This window comes from Apiospora marii (assembly GCF_038362585.1).
Source record: "Apiospora marii strain CBS 49790 chromosome Unknown utg000001l_segment0_segment0, whole genome shotgun sequence".
Classification (NCBI taxonomy): domain Eukaryota; kingdom Fungi; phylum Ascomycota; class Sordariomycetes; order Amphisphaeriales; family Apiosporaceae; genus Apiospora; species Apiospora marii.
The window spans coordinates 252585-275433 of record NW_027117372.1 but is presented as its reverse complement, the minus strand read 5'-3'; the positions used below and the strand labels follow the sequence as shown (position 1 = coordinate 275433).

Below are 22849 nucleotides of genomic sequence, written 5' to 3'. Positions count from 1 at the left end.
GAGGCAGAAGGAGGTGACTGGCTGGTTCAGACCCCATCACCGACCTTTATCACGGCCGAAGCTCCTTTGCAACAGCAGACATCAGAAGCAGCACCCTCTGGTGCCATGAGCTACTACACCATTGTCATGTCCCATCACGGTCCAGGGCAATGAGACGCAGGTTCGTGATAGGATATGACATGCTTGCACTTGTGTTTAACCGAGCATCAAGCCGCAACATTCCAATAGCCATTGTTTGGAAGTAATTAAGATGAAATGAGCGAGTCCTATGCCTAGCGAATCCTCCTTCCCAAAATAAAAAGCAGAGCTGAATGAGCTCAAGCCAATTTGCCCCAAGATAAAATGATCCCATATAATAAAAAAGAAACAAACGACGCGTCCGTCGCTCCAAGAATAATCCCCGAGTCCTGCAACGCACCATATTCAAACGTCCGAGGCTACCATTACCAAAAGGCATCCAGCCTAAAGTCAAACAAAAGAGGAATAATGAATGTCTCCCACCTCATGGACCAATATCCTGCCTTCTTCGTAGTTGGGAATTTGATTTGCCGAAGAAACTTCAAGAGTGCAGGCAAGGTGATACTGGCCAGCTTCAACACCCCTAGCCCCTTTACCCGGCTCTCATCGGGTCGAATAGCACAATCGAAACATACCAGAACCCTGATAGACTTAAGACGGGTGTGCGTAAGGGTAAGGACAGGGTTTTCCCAAGTTTTTGGGCTTAATCTGTTCTTGGATCACGGTGCATTTCTTATTGCAGCCAGCCTCATGATCTCCTGGGGGGTGTGAATTGGGAACAACACACTTCCCGCAGGCGTATACTTCGTAGTAAAGAGTGCACGGCATGATAAACTTGGACACGTCAGATATGACTATGGGCAGTCTCCGTGATGATGGTACTGGCGAGACTTACATATTGGATTTTTTGGACTGAAAATGGTGTATGGTTTTGTGAGAGTTGGTATGCAGTAATGTCCTATGTTTTGATTTGAGTGCGGATTTTGATTCTTTCCATCTTATGAGGCTCATACATACTTATATGGGAGTTTGGGCTTCTTGCTTCTTTGTGCCTTCATACATCCTACCGCCAACGTCACGATGGGCCAACACAGATGTTTGATCTCAATACGATTTGGTTTGCATGGTAACCCATGCTAATACATCTTTATCCCGATACGGATTCTTTGTTGCTCACACTGATCTTGATACCCTTATCTAGGACTGTGCCTTTGGGACAGTCATGTATCCATAACTTCGGGCCTTGATCACATGGACCAAGGTCGTCTTTGATGCTGAGCCTGGTATCGACGTTACCTCAGAATTGTGATCTAGGTACGTGAGAAGATATTCTACGCTTGCCAAGGTGCAGCTCTCGGTGATGGCGAAGCTTGCATCGCGTATCTAAACGCAATAGGATTTGGGAAATCATCCGGTGTAACGGGACATTGACTGGAGAATTGGATCATGGTAAATCCAGGTAAGCGAGCCGATGGGCCTTCGGACCAACCCAGCTTCGCCAATTGCCTATCAGCATGGAGAGTGGCTTGATGTAGCTTGAGTACCGAATTCCGATTTGCCATCACGTAGTAGACTGATCCGAGCGTCCCCAAATTGATGTAGACTTGCACGAAAACCCCTACAGACATCTTAGAGACGGAAATCAAAGCCAAAGCCCCCTCCCACACATGGACTTGCTGTATAAAAACATAGTGATCCGACAAAGCCGGTCTCTGGAATGTTTCCATGCCTCTCGATGTGACTTGCGAAACTCGTGCGAACGATTTACACACTTGAAAGAGCCGTTCGCAACACTGGAATTGCTGTTGGGTTTGGTAACATACAGTTGGTCCCTTTCTGCATGTTGGTCAACAGCCGAGAGTTTTGGTTCGGTGTCTTCGCCCCTATTCCCCATCCATTTGGAAAAGGAATTCGGTGCCATACAACGGTTCTGGGAAAAGTGGATTCCAAGTGGGCAACATGCAGTTGCCAGGAATGAACCGAAATGCGTTCGGGAGTTGGCGATGTCCATACCTTTCCCGAATTTCTTGGGGTAGGCTTGGCTTCCCTGATGGAGGAGCATAAAGGCGTCCCCATGGAACACTGTAATAAAGGTGGAATCACAACTTCAAGGTTCCCATCGCTAGCCATCAGATCCTACAAGTGAACTGGAGCTAGACTAAGATGGCAGCTTCGAGCAAAATCGCCTGCAGTTGCTCTTCAACCCAAACTGGGACCCCTTCTTCTTCAGTGTTGGATATGCTCGGCTAATGGGTCCTGCATCCGTGGTGGCCTCCAATTAGCTAGTGCAACCTCACACCCAACGGGGTATGTATTTGATAAGCAGCTCCCTAAATTTTACGTCCCCCACTCTTCATGTTGCTAACCTCAGAAGCATTCAATTTGAATATGAACTGGCAGGTGATAAAGTAGAACCCTCTAGTCTCTGCTACCCATGCCGAAGTCGAAATAGGGACGACTGCGTCATATGCTAAGACAGCTGAGTCGTACCTGGACACAGGCGTTAACGCCGGCTTGGTCTGGCTCATGTCAGCACGACAGCTTAGATAAGGGGCTATCCTCACTTTCATGCTGAGACCTGGGTTGACAAAGCTGGGTTAACCTAATTGCAGTGTTGTCGAGAAAAAGGGGTGGGTCTTCATTCATGACTTTTCCGTGAGAAGAAGTTCCCCTCATTACTTTCAGTGCATCGTATCTACGTAAGTGGTCCAGGATCCATGCAGTCGCGAACAACTTCAATGCATCAAGTTTCTAAAGGTTGTATAGACTCGTTGCTAAAGGTAGATTGTTTTCTATTCTGAATTATAGAAACTTCTCTTGGTGCAAGCTAGGAGGCTCAGGTCTGTCATGATATTGATCGACAGGCCCAACTGTGACATCCATGAAAACATGCCAGCATCCATGGCGATCTGAAAGGCCACGCCATGGGTAAGTTTATCTGCCCCCCTGTCCATCCATTCCAAACTCGCCGCATTCCTAGAGAGTGGCCCCCTAAATCCGCCTCTCCCCGTCCACAATGTTGAAGTTAGCGCCGGTCCCGTCGCCGCAGCCAAGCATGCCTTGGGTCGAGGTGGTGGTGCACGACTCGCCCTCGTTGAGGTTGAGGGCCTCGTCGACGACGGGGGTGCCGGGCTCGAAGTCGCCCGTGTTGGCCTGCTCCAGCGTGATGGCGTTGTCGCCGAAGAAGCCGCCGTCCGACTCCTGCTCCTGCTCCTGCTCCTGCGAGACGTCGTCGTTGTTGTCGTTGTTGTTGTCTCCGTTGTTATCGGCATTGCAGCCGCGGATGCGTACAGAGGGGGCGGCGAGCGCGGTGGCCGCGAGCAGGAGGGCCAGGACGGAGGTCAGGGTGAACTTCATGTTGGGCGTGAGTTGGTGGTAAAAGGGCTGGGTGGTGTGGGTTGGATATCAAATTGAAGTTGTGGTGAATAAGATGTATTGTGGGCTTGTTGAGTAGATTTGATCACGGACCGGCCGGGTGATAAATAAAAGTTAAGATGTAGTAGCGGTAGCTGTAGTTGGCTTTTGGAGATCTTTGTTGTGTATGCTTTTGTTTCTCTAGAACAGTTCCGTGAGAGCCCAATGGTTTATATATGCACTATTATCTGCATCGCTAGAACGGAATGACTCGTGCGCATGCAATAGCCTGCCACGTGGGAATGGCAGCTTTGCTGTGGCGGACGTTTACTGCTGAGTACCTGAAACAAGGACATGTTTGGTGTCATAATCCACGAGCTGGTTGATCAGACAAACTCAGTCAATATATAGAACATCGACGGACACGCCGCCTCCAAGCATGTTCACCCACCCAACATGGCGCCACGAAGTGACGATCCGTCTGCCAAGCTTCCATTGGCATTGGAAGGCTTCTAGGGGAGCAGCGTTGGGGCTACGGGAACAATCACTATCGAAACGCATAAGCATGGATACGGTTCAGGGATCAGCCCTAGCTGTTCGAGGCGCCAAGGACAGTGGTCGTCTCAGATACATCTAGAAAAGATCGGTGCCCCGCCAAAAAGGCTTCTACAGCCCACTTGTATCAGTAAAACCTAAAACATGCTTATTCTAACGTCTTATACTTTTACCCCTTTTCATGCAGTAGAAACACAACGCTAATCGGATATCTATCAACTGCTTCAACGGCTTACAACTTCTTGAACATATAAACTTTCCTTGCCAATGTCACCAGACGACCATACCAAACGACCAGATTCTCAGAATTGAATCAGAAACCTGGGACTCAGCTCTTGACCATACGTCTCACCAAGATAATAAGTGCAATGTTGATTTTGAATGGCGTTTGATCATGCTTGGAGGTTTTTGTATGCGCCTTGACTGGCTCAGGTAGTTCTGCGGGAAGCTTGTGATTGGATATTCAGTCCGTACCAACCCCAAGAGCTGATGCGTTAGCCAGAATAGCTACGAGTGTCTCTGTCACAGACACAGGCGCGGTCTTACTCCCTCCAAAACATCTGGAACTCCCGTGTGGTCGTTTATCACCCCAATCGTTCCCAACGGGCCGGGAAGGTGCCTACGACCCCAGCCGCAACCATCTGATCCAGCTCATCATAATCTTCAGCATATCCCAACCGATAGCACCGGCTCGGACCAAGCAGGCAAAAGCAGCTGCCGTGATGCTTTCCGCCAGAGAATTGAGGCTGAAGACGGTGTCGGACTGCGGGGGCAGTCTGCTGTCAGCATCGCGGAAGCCTGAATTGAAGCTCTACACAAACCAGATCCAACTCCAGCATGCATTGAAAGTAAGCACCCTTCAAAGCTGGGAGGAGCTGACAAGAATGCAAGGTCGCGCGAGGCCAAATCCGGGAGGGGGCTAAATCCGGGAGTTGCGACAGCGTTTTCTCGACGACGTAAAGTCTGAACTTGCTTAATGTGCCGTTATTCTCCAGAATGCCGATGAGCCACTACAAGTCGAGTTGTCACTGTCGAAGAAAGGGGAAAGAAGAAAATACCAGGTAAGAGCGTTGTCAATTATCTGTAGAATCTACATATCATCAGCTGGCTCTTACGTTACCTACTTGGGCCCTCTGCGACCAATGCCCAAAGATGGGCTCTCAGGAGACGCGGCCCAAGGCTCTCAAATCACATTCACGGGGGAAGTCAGCCGACAGCTGCAGAAACCTCGATCGGATCCCGAAGCTACTAGGAGTGACTCACGGAAAGCTCTAGTCGTTGAACAAGCGGTGGTTCTCGTCGCAGACCGACTCGCCGTCGTCTCGCCGGTAGGTGGTGTTCTCGACGGTTATGGGGCAGTTGCCATCGCAGCCGTCGGTGATGATCCTTACCGTGGCAAAGATGCAGTCACAGCGCATGTAGCGGGTAATGGTGATTTTGCACATGATGTCAGAATTTTAGGTTGGGTTTACGTTTCTGCCACTACCGCTCCATAGATGTTGACGCGTCGTTTGACATTTATATAATCTGATAATTTGAAAATCAAGCGACGTGTAGTAACGCTTTTCAATGCGATATACTCATGTATCGGACTAAACAATGGTTTTGTCGATTGAACAAAGGAGAGGTGCCCCATTGCCTGAACACTGTCTCCTTTGTTCCCCAAGGTTCGGGTCAGTCAAGCAAACCATGAGTTGTCCAACAACACCCGAATTTCAGCGTTCTCTGACGTACGTATCTTCAGGCCCTTTCTTCCATTCCCATACGATGCCACCTGTGGTGTGAGTATCTTTTCAATGAAAACTGAAGTCTCTTGACAAGTATCTACAGAGGTTTCTCATCAAAGTTGTAAGATAACATCGCGGTGCTTCGGAGGTAGGGAACACTCGTAAAAGCCCATGCGGTCAGAGCCGCAGCGGTGGCGTTGTTGTCTTTATCTGTATTTTGCCATGGTAATTTGAAACATGCATGGTCAGCCCCTCTTGATTTGGCCCCTTTTCCGAGGTGGGGGTTTTCAAATACAGGAGTAAGCTGGTTTCAGGGGTAGCTGTTGCCTAGGTATCTCTTCATTTATTCTTGGCCCCGAGTATTGCAACATGATCCAAGGCGCAGTGAAATGGAACCAGGGTGATATTTGGCAAGCAAAAACGCCCCCAGCTCAGAGCAAATGTAGGCAATACCGAAGATCCGGTTGTGCAACAGTGTGTGGTTAATTATGCTATCACCTGGTGTTGATAAAGCTTTCCAATGATTTCGAGTTTCCATATTACCACTGGTGTGTGGCAAGACTCCAATGCTGATGGAATTTAGAATTCAGGTGCCTGAATTACATTTGTGTTTACTCTGAAGTGTTTGCATTAGGGGCTGATTACGCATGATCCTGTTCAACATTAGCATATGTGGTACAGACAATTCCCTTTTCCTCGTATATGACAAGGCTGACTGAAACCCCCCTGCTCAGAGGGTGGACGTGTCATCATGATTTCTTTTGGTCAGATTTGCCCACTGCCTCGGCAAGTTCTCCAATTGGCCATCCCTGCCATTAAAGGCGGATCAACTGTGCGAAGGCCCCATGAAAGTAGTACGACCGATGCCTGGTCGAATGGGAGTTCCCACGCCTTACCAGGCAGGACTTCCGCCAGGGCCGGGCTGACTTACTAGATGCAGTTCAACCACGTTTGCAGGAGGTGCGTGCCTCAGGCCCGAGTCGGCTGTGCTACACACCCTTTACTCGGATCAGGCTATCTTTATCAGCTCGAGTGCTCGCTCCAGATGTCCCCATTTACTTTTCTTTCCTGCATATGATTTATACTGTTCCTGAGGAGGCGTATGAAATCAACACCTGCAACATGGAGAATCTGGGAACTTTACCAACGCCCTTTGACTTGAGCTCGACATGCAGTACAGAAATGACGAAGATATACAACCCTGACCACCAATACTTTCTCCAAGGCCCCCGCCTCAGTTTCGCACGTTGTCTGCCCCTAAACTATAACCCATCGAGGGACTACTACTACTCTCCGGAGTCTGAATGTCCGCCCGGGTACACTCCAGCGTGTCGAAGATATGTATCCGTGGCCACCTTGACGGATACTTATGTCACATGCTGTCCTACGTAAGGGCAACCTCCTTTTAAAAAGAGACCATTGACTTCAGCAAGACTGAACTGCATTCAAGCCAGCAGCAATATACCTGTCAGACAAGCATCGCCTATGCGCATATGTCGACATTAGTATGCGGAAGCGATTTACCCTTAACAATGTGGACGGTCTCATCAGTCACTGTAGAATCCTCGGGCTCAATCTACGTGACAGTCATGTCGAGCACAGCCGGCGGTTTCAACGCATACGGGGTGCAGTTACGCCGCGGCGCCACCGACACTGTAAGTCAGTCGTTTAGCTCAGGCCCATGGGTCCCTTTTGCTGCACTACGATACTGACCCGAATGAAGACTTCCACCCAAACACAAACGTCGACGAGCACGGCCGCTTTCACAACGTCTACATCAACGTCGGGTCCCACGCCCACAGAATCCATATCGCCGTCGTCGGGTCTGACCACGGGTGCAGCTATCGGTATAGGGGTTGGCTGCACCTTTGCAGGTATCAGCATCGTGGCGGCGGTTGCCTTCCTATTTTTCCGCAAGCGAGGTACTCAGAACCGGCCGGCAGCGGCGGAAATCCCGATGCACCCACAACTTAAAGGCGAGCTGCCCGCGGATCATATTTCAGCTCCATTCAACGCACCTTTTCCCTATCAGCATAGCGAGCATCCGGTCCACGAGATCGATACTATGCCGCGTCGCGTCCCAGAGTTACCAGGGTAGCTGGTCGACGGGTATGGAGAGGCGTCTCTACAAGGAATTTAAACACGAACCCAGACAAAAGAGTACAACAACAGGTTTCCGGGTATCAATTAAAGGAAATAATCTACAAACATCTATCACACTGTATCAGACGGCCAGTAAGTAAGTCGATGCATGGGGTTGAGATATGGATTGCTGACTGCTTGGGAATTCAGCCCCTTTTTATGTCTTGTATCAATTCTAGAAATTGTTTTGGGGTACTTTATTTCCAGCCACTCTTTTCCCATCAACTGCAGGTGGCTTTCAATCGCCAGCAGCTACAACGTCACCCGCTGCGGAGGGGGCTCAGTAGGATTCAAGGCTTGGTAACCTTCACACAAACTAGGAAATGACCCCATTCTCAAGAGCGCATAGATTGAAATTTGGGGCGTTCATTCCATGACACCGAAGTCCTTGGCGCGGAGGCCTGGCGGCGGCGCCACAAGTCTGGTTCGGTTCCAGGTCTTATGTTTTGCTTCGTCGACCAGGCCAAGGATAAAGCTTTAACAAGCCCCGAAAGGCAGCCACAGCATGTTCGATGAGCCATTGTGGCTTGCCAATGGCTAGCCAGGTCAAAATTCTATTACTACGTACGATCGTGAGGCCTAAATTGTAAATAAGGTTTGACGGTCAGCCCCTATTTCAAGCTGCCAAGAATGGCTCGCCTACTGGGTACAACTGAGCCTCCCTCCGAGTGAGGGGCTTGCCCGTATCCATTTCAGCTGCGCTACAGCTACATATATCTCCTGCGGGCCAGGGCCGGCCTTATGAACTCGACTATCCGCCCCCTCCGCGACCCTGCCTGAACCCCCGATCGACTTGGCTTCTGTTTCTGCCCTTCCCCCCTGAGCAGTGTTTCGGGACTGACAGCAACCAAAAATGGCGAATCTCGGGACCTTGCCCGTTCCCTTTGCCCCGAGCGCGGCATGCAGCACCGAGATGGCGAGCGTATACAACGAGGACGGCGCCTATTTCCTTCAGGGTCGCCCGCGTTCGTATTCACCGTGCATGCCCCAGAACTACGTCCCGTCGAGAAGCTACTACTACTCCGCCACCGAGTGTCCGTCTGGCTACACGCCCGCCTGCAGTAACTTCGTGACGGTGCAGACGTTGACCGGCACGCAGATTACCTGTTGTCCCACGTAAGAGATGCGTGCCCTGCACCCCTCTTCCAAGACTCATTAAAGGCTTTCGCAAAGCTGATGATACCCTCTCATATAAGTCAGCAACATTTTACCTGCCAGGTCAATGTCGACTGGCCGCACGAGTCGACTCTGGTGTGCGCAACCGATTTGCCTTCGACGACATGGACGTTGCCCTCCGTCACCGTCCTTCTGCCAGACTCAACATACGTCACGGCATTGTCCGGCACCAACGGCGGCATCAACGCGTACGGCGTGCAACTGCAATACGACCCAGCTGTAAGTCGCCTGTCACCGGTGACGCGACCCGTCCGGAGACTAACCCACCCGACGACAGATTTCCACACAGGCCCCAGCGACCTCGACTTCCGCCCCCGGGCTCACGACGACTTCGGGCCCCGGCCCCACAGGATCCCCATCCTCGCAGGGCCTGAGCACGGGCGCGGTCGCCGGCATCGGAGTTGGGTGCGCCGTTGCTGGCCTGGCTATCGCCGCCGCCGCGACCTCGCTTTTCTTCCGGCGAAGGCGGCCGCCGCACCGGGACTCGCCCCCGGCGGCGCTGGCCACGGTGCAGGAACCGTTCATGGCCGAGCAGCATAATACAGATAAGGCGCATGGGGCTCCTCCCGACGAGCCATTCTACACCGACTCGTACAGCGAGCCGCAGGTGCAAGAGATAGAAACGAGGCAGCCGGTGCAGGAGATCGACACCACGCCGGGCCAGGTGCCGGAGATGTCGGGGTGATAAGCTTGAACAACAATAGGAGCTTTGAAGCAGTGCAGTATGACAAGGGGGCAGATATAGTTTATATACAGGCTGCAGTCTATAATTACTAGTCAGACTCCAGGCACCGTGCAGGAGAAGATTTCAAGCTGGACTCTAAATCGGGTCAACTAGCACTGGAAAGATTCGGATGGCCTGGACGTCAGCGTGTAGTACAAGACTCCTGTGGTGCGTGCATGGCGGGAGGACAGGCAGGTACATGCATACTTGTCCAGCCGAGAACGCATAAGAGCTGATCAAAATGTAACGCCACTGATGACAGAAGATAAGACTTGTTTCTGATTCCGCCCCTCCTCCTCAACGGATGAAGAGATCAAGCCATGAGAAATGCTTGAACGACGCCCTCCTGTCAAAAAGGGCAACATGTTGTAAGGGCATCATCGGTTAATGTTTCTGATTTCGATCTACTTGGTTATTATGGGAAGCCTTCTGAATGTGGAACCAATGATTGCAACCAGTACGCCGGCTCTTTGATCACAACTCATGTTGATATCTTGACTAAGCCACGACCAGACAAAAGTGTCTAACGTATTACAAGACATTCCCCCCTGTTCTAGATTGAATCTGACACGAGATCTGAACATAGTCCTGTCATGTTGTACTTGTGATTCTTTCACAGCACACTGTCTTTATAAACGTCTGTCTCGCCTCTGCATGACGTTGCAATTTCTCCCTGCTTAATCCATACGGATGCCCCGCGCCGCAAAAGACATAGAGAGCTATGGAAGGCTTTGGTCCTCTACCGACCCCCTTTGCCCTGCGTTCGGCGTGCAGTACAGACATGACCAACGTGTATTATGTCGACTCGTCGTTCCTGCTTCAGGGCCCGCCCCTCAGCTTTTTTCGATGCATGCCCGGCAACTATGTCCTTTCGACGAGCTACTATTATGATCCAGCTTCGGGTTGCCCGACCGGCTACTCTTCTGCTTGCGCAAGCGAGGACCGCTCGGGCAACACATATATCACATGCTGCCCGACGTAAGATTGACCCCCCATACACAGGGCCCGGGACGCCCTGGGATGCAAAAGGCATAGCTAAAGCCCTCCGAAGACAGCGTTCTTTCAATTGCCAGAACCACCCGGCTTTTGCGCATCAGTTTACCTTGGGATGCGAATCACTCATGCCTACTACTCGTTGGACCTTAACCTCGGTGACTACAGAGTCATCAGGCACGACAACCGTACAAGACGCCACCAACAACGCGGGTGCCATCAACGCATATAGCGTACAGATATTGGCCAGGTCTGGCGAGACGGTACGTCAACCCTTTCGCGTCCACGCTAAAAAATATATACTTTAATACTGACCTGTCGAAGGGTTCGATATTACAGGCACCGTCCTCGGGCTTCCCGTCGCCTATGCCCCCGTCGTCAAGTTTAAGTACAGGGGCAGCAGTGGGAATCGGGGTCGGCAGTACCCTAGCGGGGCTTGCTATTATATGTGCGGCAGCCTTCCTCTTCCTGCGGCAACAACGAAGGCGAAAGCAACAATACTAACAACAACAACTTCCGCAGCAAGAACAACCCAAAAGTGAGCTGCCTCAGGGTGGGCAACCGCGTCACGAGATGGACAGCATGCAACACGGCGTGACAGAATTGCCAGAACAAGCTGGACTGCCGCGCGTCCACAATTGAACCAATATCCACATGTCGGCTGGCGGCTGGCGGCTAGATGTGGATATGTAAGAGCGCCCGGAGGAAGTAAAGGAGACAAGACTCTCTAGAAACACGACCGCCGATTGTCCCACTTGGTATACTTCACCCCCTTTACATTCATTTTGGCAAAACAGTTGGTTCCTCAAACCAACCGAGTACAATATAAATGGAAAACAACCATGTAGCACTCTTAGCCCCGATCGCAATGAATTCACCAATTATTACGGATATGCTGTCCCACGTAAGAAGTCATCCGGACCTCATAGACCCAGGCCTTGGCCTTGTAACTGACTTCCCACTTAGCCAGCGGAGTTTCACTATACATGCGGCGCAGCACCAATGGGATGATTTAAATAGGAGCACAAGATGCCGGATCTAAAGTTTCCTATTATCCGTAATCCGGCAACCCGCTGTAACCCGAAAGTTTTCGAAGTAGGCGGTTGATACAATCATTCCTATATATCAGTACAATAGAAGAGACTACATTTCAAACCTGGGCCTGGCATATGGACCTTTCGAGCTACGACAGCGTCAAAGCCTTCGCTGTCCGCGCCGGGCGGGAGCTGGACCGCCTCGACGTCCTGCTGGAGAACGCGGCGGTCGCCTCGGTCGAGTGGATACGGGCCCAGGACAACGAGCGGATGGTGACGGTGAACGTGGTCTGGACCTTCCTCCTGATCTTCCTCCTCCTCCTGCCCCTACTGCAGGAGACAGCGGCCAGGTTCGTCGGCGCGACGCCCCCCGCCTGACGTTCGCCACGGCACGAGCGACAGCCACTTACTTCCTCGTCGACTTCCGGGAGAAGGACGCGCCGCCCGAGGGCGGCATCTTCCGTCGGCTCAACGACGAGGCCCAGCAGTCCCGCCCGAGCCAGCGGCGCGAGCGCTACCCGACCACGAAGCTGATGCAGGTCATCCTCGTGCGCGCGAGATGGCGGCCCCGTCATCGTCAACTGCACCAACCCCGGCCTGTGCCAGAGCGAGCTGGCCCGGGAGAGAGCTCGACGGCCTCCAGGTCCGGGTGGCCAAGTCCTTGCTGGCCAGGACGGCCGAGCAAGGGTCGCGCAACCTCATCGCCGGCGCCGTGGGCGGGCCGGATACCCACGGTCAGGACCTGGACATGGGCAAGGTGACTATGCCCGCGACTGTCGTGGTCGGTCACGGGGGCGCCGAGGTACAGACGCGTCTCTACACGGAGCTGATGGAGAAGTTGGAAGTGATCGCGCCGGGTGTCGCGCAGAACGTTCTAACATGAGGTTTCCATTTCATTCAGTTCGGGTTTTCTATTTTATTCATTACTAGTCCTTGATGTGAGCATAGCCTGGGCGTCGGTAAGTTTTGGTGAGGGCTGGTCCTTTGATAAGGGTTAGGATAGACAGCGAGATCCCCCTATTCTCGAGTACGACCCCTGAGGCCTTTTGAGAGTTCACCATTATACCTCTCCAGGCACTAGATACCAATATACGTATTATCGCTATTGGAAGGCGACATTTGTAGTCGGAGTGGTAGTCTGCTGGCGCTCAGCTCGGGAACACGAGTGCGAACCAAGGGGCAGTGGCCACGCGAACTAAGAGTATAAAAAAAAAAGAGGGGGCGAAAAAGAAAATAGATTTCAAGCAGCCAACTCGATGCCGAGTGTTTTACCACTCGACCATCTAGCGGCATGACCTTCAATCTGGGTGACACCGGGTATTGATCCTCTAAGCTAACAGGGCATATATTGACAAGGTTTAGAGCTCAAGGGGTGGCATCTGTGGTTAGGGTAATCGTCTTTTGTGGCGCCCGACCCGGAAACGTTTTTGTAAACCAGGGGAGGAGAAACTTTAAATGGGGTATCGCAGACGAAACCCTAGAATGTATGGTGTTGTAATAGGAGTCGCGATTAGTGATGAATCGCTATGTGTGTAGACAAGGGTGAGGTTAAATAATATAGAAAGGAGGCTACCGAAGCTGTTAATTAGAGACCTCCTCTTAGGTAAGAAGTTAAACTACACTCGTTTAAAAGTTTATATTTATATATAAAGTATTAATATTAATATTATCGATCGGTAAGGCTTAAAACTATTTAGTTAACCTTATATAATGCCCTCCCTCCTTCCCTTTCTCCCCTCTTTAAATTTATTAATTCGATATTTATTTATTATCCTCTTTATTGAGCCCTTTAATTAATGCTTGAAATTAAGGGTCTTTTTTTAAATAGATATTATAATAAAAGAAAAGGGTTTAAATTAATTTTTTTATTATTTTTTCTTTATTATAGAATTTTTAAAGTAATTCGATTTATTTAATAAAGAAAACTTTATTATTATTAAAATTTTATTCTTTTAAAAAGAATTTATAATCGATAATATATATTTTATAAAAAGCCGGTTTAAATAAAGGATTCTTTTTAATTTTATATTTAATAATTTTTAAAAGTTTTTAAAATCGTTTATATTTTTTTAAAAACTTTATAATATTAAAATAAATAGTTTTATATTATTTATTCGTTATTAATTTCCTTTTTTTATAATATATTAAGCGTTAATAAGTTTTAAAGATTTTCATTATTATAATAAATAAATGTGATAATAAATAATATATATAATTATATTAAATAGAAGATTTAATTTAAATAGTTAATAGAGGAAGTAAGGATAGCCTTTTATATATAGTTCGTTAAATTATTATGGGTAGTGACTAAAGATAAGACCGGAATCGGAGAGGGAATTTTATAGTTATCGGTATATTAATAAGTATTCTTAAGCGATATATTATATCTCCTTTATCGGTAGTAGAACGATTTAACTAATATGTTTAACAGGCCGTTATTAAGCTTTTATTAATTTATAAGAGTTATAATTATTAAAATATTTTTAAGAGTTTTAAAGGTATTAAATATAATACCTTATTTTTAAATTTATTATTTTTAAAGTAACTTACTCTTTATAAGTCTTTTATTTTTACTGGGGAACCTTAATATAAATCGAAAAAAAGAAAGTTAATTAGAGACCCTAACGAAGCTAATATTAGCCGCTTCGCAGACATGTTGACACGAAGTATGCTGTCTAGACAGCCAGCAGCGGATCCAACGCGAGGAAAGATGCTGATTGGATTCTATGTAGTTCTACGTCTAGTTTAAGATAAAACAGATATTTTGAATACTAGATGAAGTTGCTTCGATGTCCTTTATCCACCAGATCATATCTTGACACAATACGGCGGAGGTACACTAACTGCCTGTTACCTGGTATCTAAGCAACTGGACTGAATCAATGTTATTGTTGATGCGAATAGTCGACGAATGACCTGTTTCTTTGGATATAGGCATATTTATTCAAGTGCATCGACCAGACTACAGCTCCACAAACCCTTCGTACCAGAATGACAAGGAACCCCTTTTCTAGGAACAAGACAATATCAGAGATATGGCACTGATACCATCGATGACCATATGGACCTCTGCCATCAACTATACCAAACGTAAACTCACACTTTGGTGTTGCCCGACCTGAGTATTCTCCCAAGTTTTCTATAACGTCTTCTGGCTCCGTCGCCCCTTGACGCCTGCCACGATGCCATTTCAAGTCTACAAGCAACCCCGGGCATCGCTTTCAGTTCCTACCAGAGATGATGATGTTGAATCGTTGGCCGACGGGATACGCAGAGGCCGAGGCTGCTCAGCCTCACCCCCCTCTAACATTGGCGTCCCAAGAGGCCGCGCCCTCCCACAATCGCTTACCTCGAGTCATTTGCCCCCCAAAAGAGGAAAGAAGCCCGAAAGCCATAGCACACACATCTCCTCGACGAAAACCGACCGCTCAGACAGGCTGAGCGGTAGAAGAGGAATCGAACGATGGGCAAATTGAATTGTCAGTAGTGGCGGCGGCGACGGCGCTGGTGGCCTGTCGTTGCAGATAAAGGAGGAGGGTGGGCGCGGGATATTATCATGTAAAGAGGAGGCTGTGCTGCCACCACCCGACTCAACCGCCAGCCGAAATCGCGGGACACGGCCACCCAGCACATTCTTAAAATCACGCGATACATACATACATGCACCCACACACGCCAGGGCCAAACAGCGAATGGTGTCATTTTCCCACTCTATTATCTATATATGCGAATCGATCATCTATCTGCGATTGCACGAGCCTATGCGACAGCCCGTGGGACTGATTACTTACTCAGATTCTCGTTTCACACGATTTCCACAGAGGGGTCCGAGAACACTGGAGACCGAACAGAAAAAAATGGGCAAGTCGTGTCGACGCGGCACTTTAACCTGTCGCGCGCGGGGGCGGCGCCGCCGCACCGCCAATCCGCAGCTAATAAATCTCCGGATGCTTCTCTAACAACAACTTGCGACGACCGAAAACAGGCCCAAGCAGCCCGTCGGGGGTAGCAGACGAGCTTGACGAGTCAGTCCCCGTGTGAGAGATTGGCTGAGCTCACTGTCCAATCCTCTAGCAAAAAAACAAGGGACGTTCTTCTTGAAAAGCTCTAACCGCTAACAAGAGGCGGGCGGGAGGTCTAAACAATTACCCGAAGGAGGGAGGGTGCGCAAAAGAAAAATTTATCCCGAGTTGTGTGTGTGAGTGGAAATTAGGGGTCTTAAATTTCTGATTTATATTATGCTATAATAGCGTTTTAGCGGTATTCGCTATTATAATAGCGATATCGAAATAATAAGGTTATAAAAGTCCGAGCGAATTAACGTATAACCCTTTGTAACCCCGTATTCTCTCCCTCCCTCATAATACATTTTTAACGTTAATAATACCCCTATTCACGATATTATATTAAACTTATTATTATTACGACTAGCTTATTTTTCCGGCTATTTTAATACCTATTTCGACGAAGGGGAAATTAGTGCGACCGGCTATTCCGCCATATGGCTCGAAACGTGGTTCGAAGTGTGGCTCAAATATAGCCGATATAGCTCAAATATAGCCGATATAGTTCAAATATAGCCGGTTAATTATTTAAATTTCGTTATTCGCATTATAGCTAATATTCTTATAATAGCGTATTATTTTGCGATAATACGCTACTCTACATCATAACCATAATATGCATTATCACGACCCCTAGTGGAAATACTGCTACGCACTGATGCCGCGACTTAGGGTCCAACCGGTTTCGCCTTGAGCGCTAGAGGGGGGGTTAGATTACATAACCGCCAGGCAATTACCAGTTTCGAGGTCGTCATGGAAGAAATGAAAGGACGAAGAGATAAGGGAAGATTCAATCGAGAGACGGATGGTAGAAGGATAAAAAAATAACCAAAAAACCAAAGTAAGAGTTAAGATGAGATGACGGTAGGCGGTAGGGTAGCGTTGGTGTCGCGTTACCTTCACCAGAGCAAAGATTAGGTAGGCTCCGTATGTGCTTCGCGTATCGTTGAAGATGGGATATTAGATTAACTATTGCTTGTTGAATTGACATCGATGGCTTGTTGTGGTATTTTATTAGCTCGCCGGCTCACCTTCCTGCGCCTGGTACACACGCCCATGCCTAGTCGCGAATTACTGCAGTGCGACCACCATCCACTCCCCTGTAGATGTGCAGCTGGCGGCAGCACAACTGGATGCACATGCAATCTTACGATGAGCGTTGTGGTTGGCGGGCTCCCGAGGCGCGCAGATGTCGGAGAGACGCGCTCCTGCACGTTGGACGTAGGTGACCGGTCAACATGTCCAGAAATGGGCATGGGCATCAGGGTCGCCATTGGATTGATTGATAAGACGGCACTGCCCGAGGTCATGCGGTCCATATATTGTTGTTATGTCTGATTTCAGGGTGGGCTGCCAGAGTGCGTGCATGCGTGCAGCCAAAGAAAAGGCGAATGGGGAGCGAGGGAGAGAGGGGCGGGATGGGAATTGATACATCTTTCTCATCTTATTACCCCGCGCTTTTTTATCCAGCAAGGCAAGCAGCAAGGACCAGGCCATGTGTGTTGGGCTGGCAATTTTATTTATTGCTGAGATTGTATTGTTATTGTTTTATCCCAAGCAGTGTATAATTTGTTTTTACATTGCAACCACCGCTATTTGGGCAAATGACCCGGGTTAGGCTTGTCTTGAAGTTAGCTGGTTCTCCACGTGCTCCCGACCGGTGACCGGTGACCGAGCTCCAAGAGCGAGGAGCCAGCCCAGGCGGTATGGCGTATGGAGAACAGAGGAGAGAGAGGGGAGCATTGGCCAGGAGCATTCCAGTGCCATGCTGCTCCCATGCCGATAATCCCACCAACGGACAACCGTGCTCAGCGAACCGCCATGGTCATGGATGGCAGCGCGGAGGAGGGATCGAATCGACCGGCGAGAAACATACCTCTTCGAGAGCTGGATTGCCCTGGCAAGACCTTGAGGTGTGATTGAGTGGAGGTTGTCGCGCGCGCACATGGAAAGTCCTTGGACGGGTTCATGACTTGACTGACCCTAATAAACTGGGCCCAACCTTGTTGCGTCCGAACCAGGCCAGACGGCGCAATTGCCTCTTGGCCCCGAAGCCTATCCTCAAAGACAAAATCGAGATGAAATGGACGGAAACCAGCAGATCGGGTCGCGGCAGTTCGAGCCGACTTCCTCGAAAAAGTCAATTCAAGGCTGCACCAGGCCATGGTTCTGGCCACGATTCTGGCATGGCTCAAACCGGATCGTCAGTTTTGGCCACTGCAATCAAGCCATGGTGCAGCTAAACCGCCGCGCCGGTCGTGAAGCTACTTGCAAGGCTGCAGATACTAGGCAAGACAGCAATCAGCGAACAGGCGCCTTAGCACATTAGCACCTGGCGCATCCTGGACGTTTGGAAGAACCGCTGCGAAGGAGTGTTTGGCTCTCTTTCACCTCACTGTCTTGCAGTCGAGCCAGGTTTTGGGTTAGTGTAGCGAAATTAGAGAAGCTTCATCTCCGCAAATTGACAATTGACAGGGGGGAGGGGTATGTGCACTCATTGCTGGCTCAATTAAGCATTGCTGCGAACGCGGAGGAATGCGCTCATTCGACCCCCGATGCCAGGTGTCAAGGGTAAACGAAATGCTGTCGACGTCAACTGCATGCGTTCTCCCGCTGAAGAATCGGAAAGGCAATAGTCGTCTGCACGATGCTAACAAACAACGGCTTGTTGGTTGAGGTTGAGGTTGAGTCAGTTGGTAGGGGATCATATGCAAGATGCCGGAGCGGGATGGCAATGGGACGCTGCAGATCGACTGACATTCGGGTTGGATCCTCCTCCCTTGCGTCGGCCTCTCCCTCTTCTCCTTCGTATCTACTATGGCCGACTGGCTGCTGTGGTTGCTCAAGTCATTTCCAAGCCGCTTGTTTTGAAGCAGCGCCCGGAGCTCCTGAGTGGTCACGGGATACAGGAAAAATCAAACATAGTGTCGCACCTTCATTACCTAGCCCATGCCGTTTGATGCTCATCAGTCGATGCGCGGGGAAGAGACCTGCATGAGAGGGAAAGACAAGACCCGTTTCTCCCGACAATGGAAACGTGATTTTTCAGCCCGCTCGATGCTTTTTTGGCATCATCGCTGTGCCGCTGGGCAAAGAAGAAGAACCCCAGGTCAATGCTGACATAACGGAGAAACTATTCAACATGCGAGGCAGGCCTCTGGCAGGGCCAGCGCCGATCACTATGTCGCTGGCAGTAGTAATAGACCGAAAGGCAACCAGCGACTCGTGTTCAGCTATGGAATCCTTGGCACTGGCCAATTGTCGCATGGTGCAAAGTAACAAAGCGGGCTGAACTGGCGATGACGGAACCCAACGGCCAAAAGGGAAGAAAAGGCCCCGAAGACAGTACGAACCAGTCTGTCAGATGGTGAGACGGATTCCGCCCGCACTATCGGACGACAGATGGCTTGCCGCTGGTGTTTTGGCTAGATGGGCTAGACAGCATGGCTGCATTGTCGTCGGATATGATCAGGCAGTACCCACAGAAAAGACCCAGTTCGGCCAAAGTGAAGGATAACATTCGGAAGAGAATTATGTTGGCATCCAAAGAGGGTCGCCTCGCTCCAAACTGTTATGCTAGCGTTGGCAGTAGGCACAGTGCAATGTCGGAGTTCTGTGTACGGCCGGGATGGAGAGACACGCCTAGCAAGGATTTTGACTGTAGAATTGTGAGATCTGAGAGCTTATCCCTTGTCGCTGCAGCACCCTGCATGGCCCGTTTTCATCTACGCTCAGAAGTGAGACCTGGGTGTCAGAACTAGAGGTCATCGTGCGGGCGAGCAGGTTTGTCTCGAACTTTTGGCGGACAAACAAGTACTGGAAAGCTCCCCCATGTCCTCAGCTGTTCAAGGGCGATGGCCAAGGGACAGTGAGAGTGTGAACATGGTGCATGGCGTTTGGGAGCTGGAAAAAATAATAGGGGTGGCAGGAGAAACCCGGCATAGAACGTGGGAACCCGCCGGACTCAGGGGTAGGGGCTAGGCAGATGGCCGACGAGGATCCCGTCTTGGGTAAAGCGTCAGGAACATGAGCGCTATTGGCTCGCGGAAGAGAGTGCCGACCCGCTGTGATGGACGATGCATGGTGGGACCTTGCAGCTCTGCCACATGCCTTTTTTTGATGGGCTATGGGTGGTGCTGCTGAGCTTTTGTCAGCTGCTTCTATGTCCAATGCGATTCGCCGAGTTCGCCATGTATCGTAGCAGTCGGAATGCCTGGTCGATGAGGACTTGCTCAACAACGTCATGTGAATTATACTCTGGAGCAGACCAACCGTGTGCAATGGCCCCTTGCTTGTACCGCTAAATGCCCCGACCCGATGAGAGCAGCGCATACACTGGTCCAGTCTCTTCAGGGCACAAAGGATGTGGAGGGATCCGAAAACGCCACGGAGATTGATAACCTGCATATCTGAGACACAGACAGCAGCATACGCACACATGGACGTATTTCGCAAGATTCGCTTGCAGTCTTTGACCAACCAGCAGGTGGGCTGAAACAACCAAGAGAAAGAAAGAAAAACAATTGACGTCGTTTGATGATAGCCCGGCAAGTTGCGTACCCAGGTACGGGCAGAAGCAGGTAAGTTTTCTTTCCTTTTTCTCCTCGACGAGGGCAAGAGGGGTAGCACCCGTTTGTTCCCACGCTCATCAAACATCAAACGTGGGGAGAGGAAACGGTTGGTTGACTTTAACCTCAACCTACCTTGGGGCTTGAGATGGTCTGGAGCGTTGTCTCGGCCGTGGCAAGCCCGCCCAAGCAATAGCGACTGTACCTATCCATGTTAGGAGCCGCATCGTCCTACGTACCAGCCAGCCATCGGTGGTATCCAGCCTCGTATAGCAATGTGTCATCGCAAGACTGTACGACTCTGGTGCCGAGGTTATGCATTGGCAATGAAGAGAATCATTTGATGGCGAGCCCAAGCCGAGTAATCCACCCGAGCCAGGTACATTGTGGACATACAATAGTGCAAGGTGTCGAAGTCATGATCGTCGAATCCCAAGTGCCGGGAGTCAGATGGGCCTATGAAATTTGGGGAGATTGCTCCAGCGGACTCCGATTCCCACGAAGTAGTGGCGGAGAGTTGGTGGAGGAAACCACGGTAGACCCACCGGATCAATCCAACGCCGCGGGACGACGTTGTTTGTTCTTGCCTTGGAGCTTCCAATCATAGAATCATAGATAAAGAGTAGCACGCATACTAGCAAGTGTGCTATCGGTTTTCTGCCACTGCATCCGTCCTAAAATAGAGGTTGAAAGGATCTTTATATGCAGGTGTCAGACAAGACGGCTGCTGCTGCGAAGGGGAATTGAGCAGAGGGAGAGAGAAGAGGGAGAGACCTGTCAGCCTTGGGCGGTTTTAGTGGGAAGCAACGGCGAGATGGGCGCTAATAAGCAAAGCCACGGGCCAATCCACCGAAGCCTCGAGACCCAATTGTGGCCATGGCTAAGAAGATGTAGGTACCTACCTGCCTATCCGAGCTTCTGCTTACACAATCATACTTGCATGCACATTTCAAAAATTGTTCAGGCAGCGTCATCATGTTGAGATGAGATGGTTACCTAGAATGCCAGCTGAAGCTGATCTTTGTGCACTGCTGCGCGGTCGATGCGATGCATGCGCCGTAGATCGATTGGACTCAAGAAGAAATATTTCGCATGTGTGCTCGAACCAATCGCAATGACCTAACGGCCTCTCCGCCAATTACAGATGTCATGCAAGTCTTAGCTGAGGAAAGACATGCGAATAAGAAGCAAAATTAAGAGTAAAAAGAACCCAGATTGGAAGCGAAGGGACGGGGAAGGGGAAGGGGCGTTTGTTATGTCTCTTCCCCCTTCTTTCCCAACGCTCACCCCACGTCTCATCCCAAGACGGCACTTCAGCAAAGTCGCAGTTGACATCATGCAATCTGACGACAGGGAAACGTCCCTATCGTGCCATGGCAGTCATTGATTGCGGAAATGTTCATCATCGGACAATGAGACCATAGCCTGCCATCGTATCACCGACGGTTGGTACGGTCAGTGGTTATAACGATCATGCAGTTTAGTAGCAGTCGATGGGGTTATCGTTTAAATAGTGCATCTTGCAGTGGGATCGCCGCAGCACTGGGCAGAAGGGGGCACAATACGGGATGGGCAGCAAGCACTCACAGGTTCCAGGCTCACAGGTGGCTGTGACAGTGTCATCTACTGTGTGCTTGGGTCCCCCTCCACGCTCCCGGTCAGGATGCTACCATCACTTCGGGCACGCCCCCCTGGCACCCACCCCTGGCGAAGGAAAAAAAAAAAAAAAAAGAATCTCTTTGGAGCTCAGTCGCCCAAGCATCCTTGCCCCCAGTCGGCCCCAGTCCCTAGTCAATTTCCACCGCTCAGGTTATCCATTTTGGGTTGAATCTCGCTGTCACCTCCATTGATTGGAAGTCCACACTTGGGAGGTCCAATCCAATGGCCCTCGATTGATTGATTGACTGGCGTGCGTCGACCGAGTCTAATGTCTACCAGACTTTTTGCTCCCAATCTGTTCTCGCCTCTTTCCTCCTGTTGTCCCGCAGGCGATACCTATCACCTCCTTCCGTTCCCTACCTGCTCCAGTTTCTTCTTGGAAGCCCTCACCATAGTCGTTCATTCATCCAACCCGGTCACCCTGGCACCACTTCACCACAACCGACCTTCTCCAATTCGACCCGCGGGGAAAAAAGGCATCAATCTTTGGACAGCGACACAGCGATCAACCACAACAGAAACACGGGCCCTTTTTTGGTAACAGAGCAATTTCCGACACATCATTAAACACCGTATCACGGCTACTTTTCTCTGGCATCCAGCGCGAGGCAAATCACAACATTTGCTCATTTCCATTCCAGCAGCCCGCACTTTCGTTGGCCCTGAAGAAAACGCAGTCTCAGCTGCCGCCCGCCTAATCTGCAGGTACCATTGGCCTCTGCACCACGTTACACAAAGGCAACTTTCGCACCCAGGAGAGCACCAGCGACGACGACGAAACCGACGACAACTGCAAAGGGACGAGCAGATCGGGCCTCGATTTTTCGATTTGCGA

The 22849-nt window shown here is 50.0% G+C and overlaps 5 protein-coding genes across 5 annotated transcripts; all 5 read left to right on the top strand.

Moving 5' to 3' along the window:
• Positions 1 to 2942: 2942 nt before the first annotated feature.
• PG985_000088 (uncharacterized protein) lies at positions 2943 to 5423 on the top strand (the record flags this gene model as incomplete). The annotated part of the gene is made up of 3 exons (XM_066819857.1): positions 2943 to 2946; positions 2999 to 3382; positions 5032 to 5423. 3 exons carry the CDS (start codon positions 2943 to 2945, stop codon positions 5421 to 5423), a joined length of 780 nt encoding a protein of 259 aa, XP_066690736.1.
• Positions 5424 to 7186: 1763 nt separating this feature from the next.
• On the top strand, positions 7187 to 7752 carry PG985_000087 (uncharacterized protein; the record flags this gene model as incomplete). Its single annotated transcript, XM_066819856.1, has 2 exons — positions 7187 to 7309; positions 7378 to 7752. 2 exons carry the CDS (start codon positions 7187 to 7189, stop codon positions 7750 to 7752), a joined length of 498 nt encoding a protein of 165 aa, XP_066690735.1.
• Positions 7753 to 8649: 897 nt separating this feature from the next.
• Positions 8650 to 9657, top strand: PG985_000086 (uncharacterized protein; the record flags this gene model as incomplete). The annotated part of the gene is made up of 3 exons (XM_066819855.1): positions 8650 to 8912; positions 8993 to 9191; positions 9250 to 9657. The coding sequence occupies 3 exons, from the start codon at positions 8650 to 8652 to the stop codon at positions 9655 to 9657; spliced, it is 870 nt and encodes a 289-aa protein (XP_066690734.1).
• Positions 9658 to 11858: 2201 nt separating this feature from the next.
• On the top strand, positions 11859 to 12101 carry PG985_000085 (uncharacterized protein; the record flags this gene model as incomplete). The annotated part of the gene is made up of 1 exon (XM_066819854.1): positions 11859 to 12101. One exon carries the CDS (start codon positions 11859 to 11861, stop codon positions 12099 to 12101), a length of 243 nt encoding a protein of 80 aa, XP_066690733.1.
• Positions 12102 to 12282: 181 nt separating this feature from the next.
• On the top strand, positions 12283 to 12606 carry PG985_000084 (uncharacterized protein; the record flags this gene model as incomplete). Its single annotated transcript, XM_066819853.1, has 1 exon — positions 12283 to 12606. One exon carries the CDS (start codon positions 12283 to 12285, stop codon positions 12604 to 12606), a length of 324 nt encoding a protein of 107 aa, XP_066690732.1.
• Positions 12607 to 22849: the final 10243 nt, after the last annotated feature.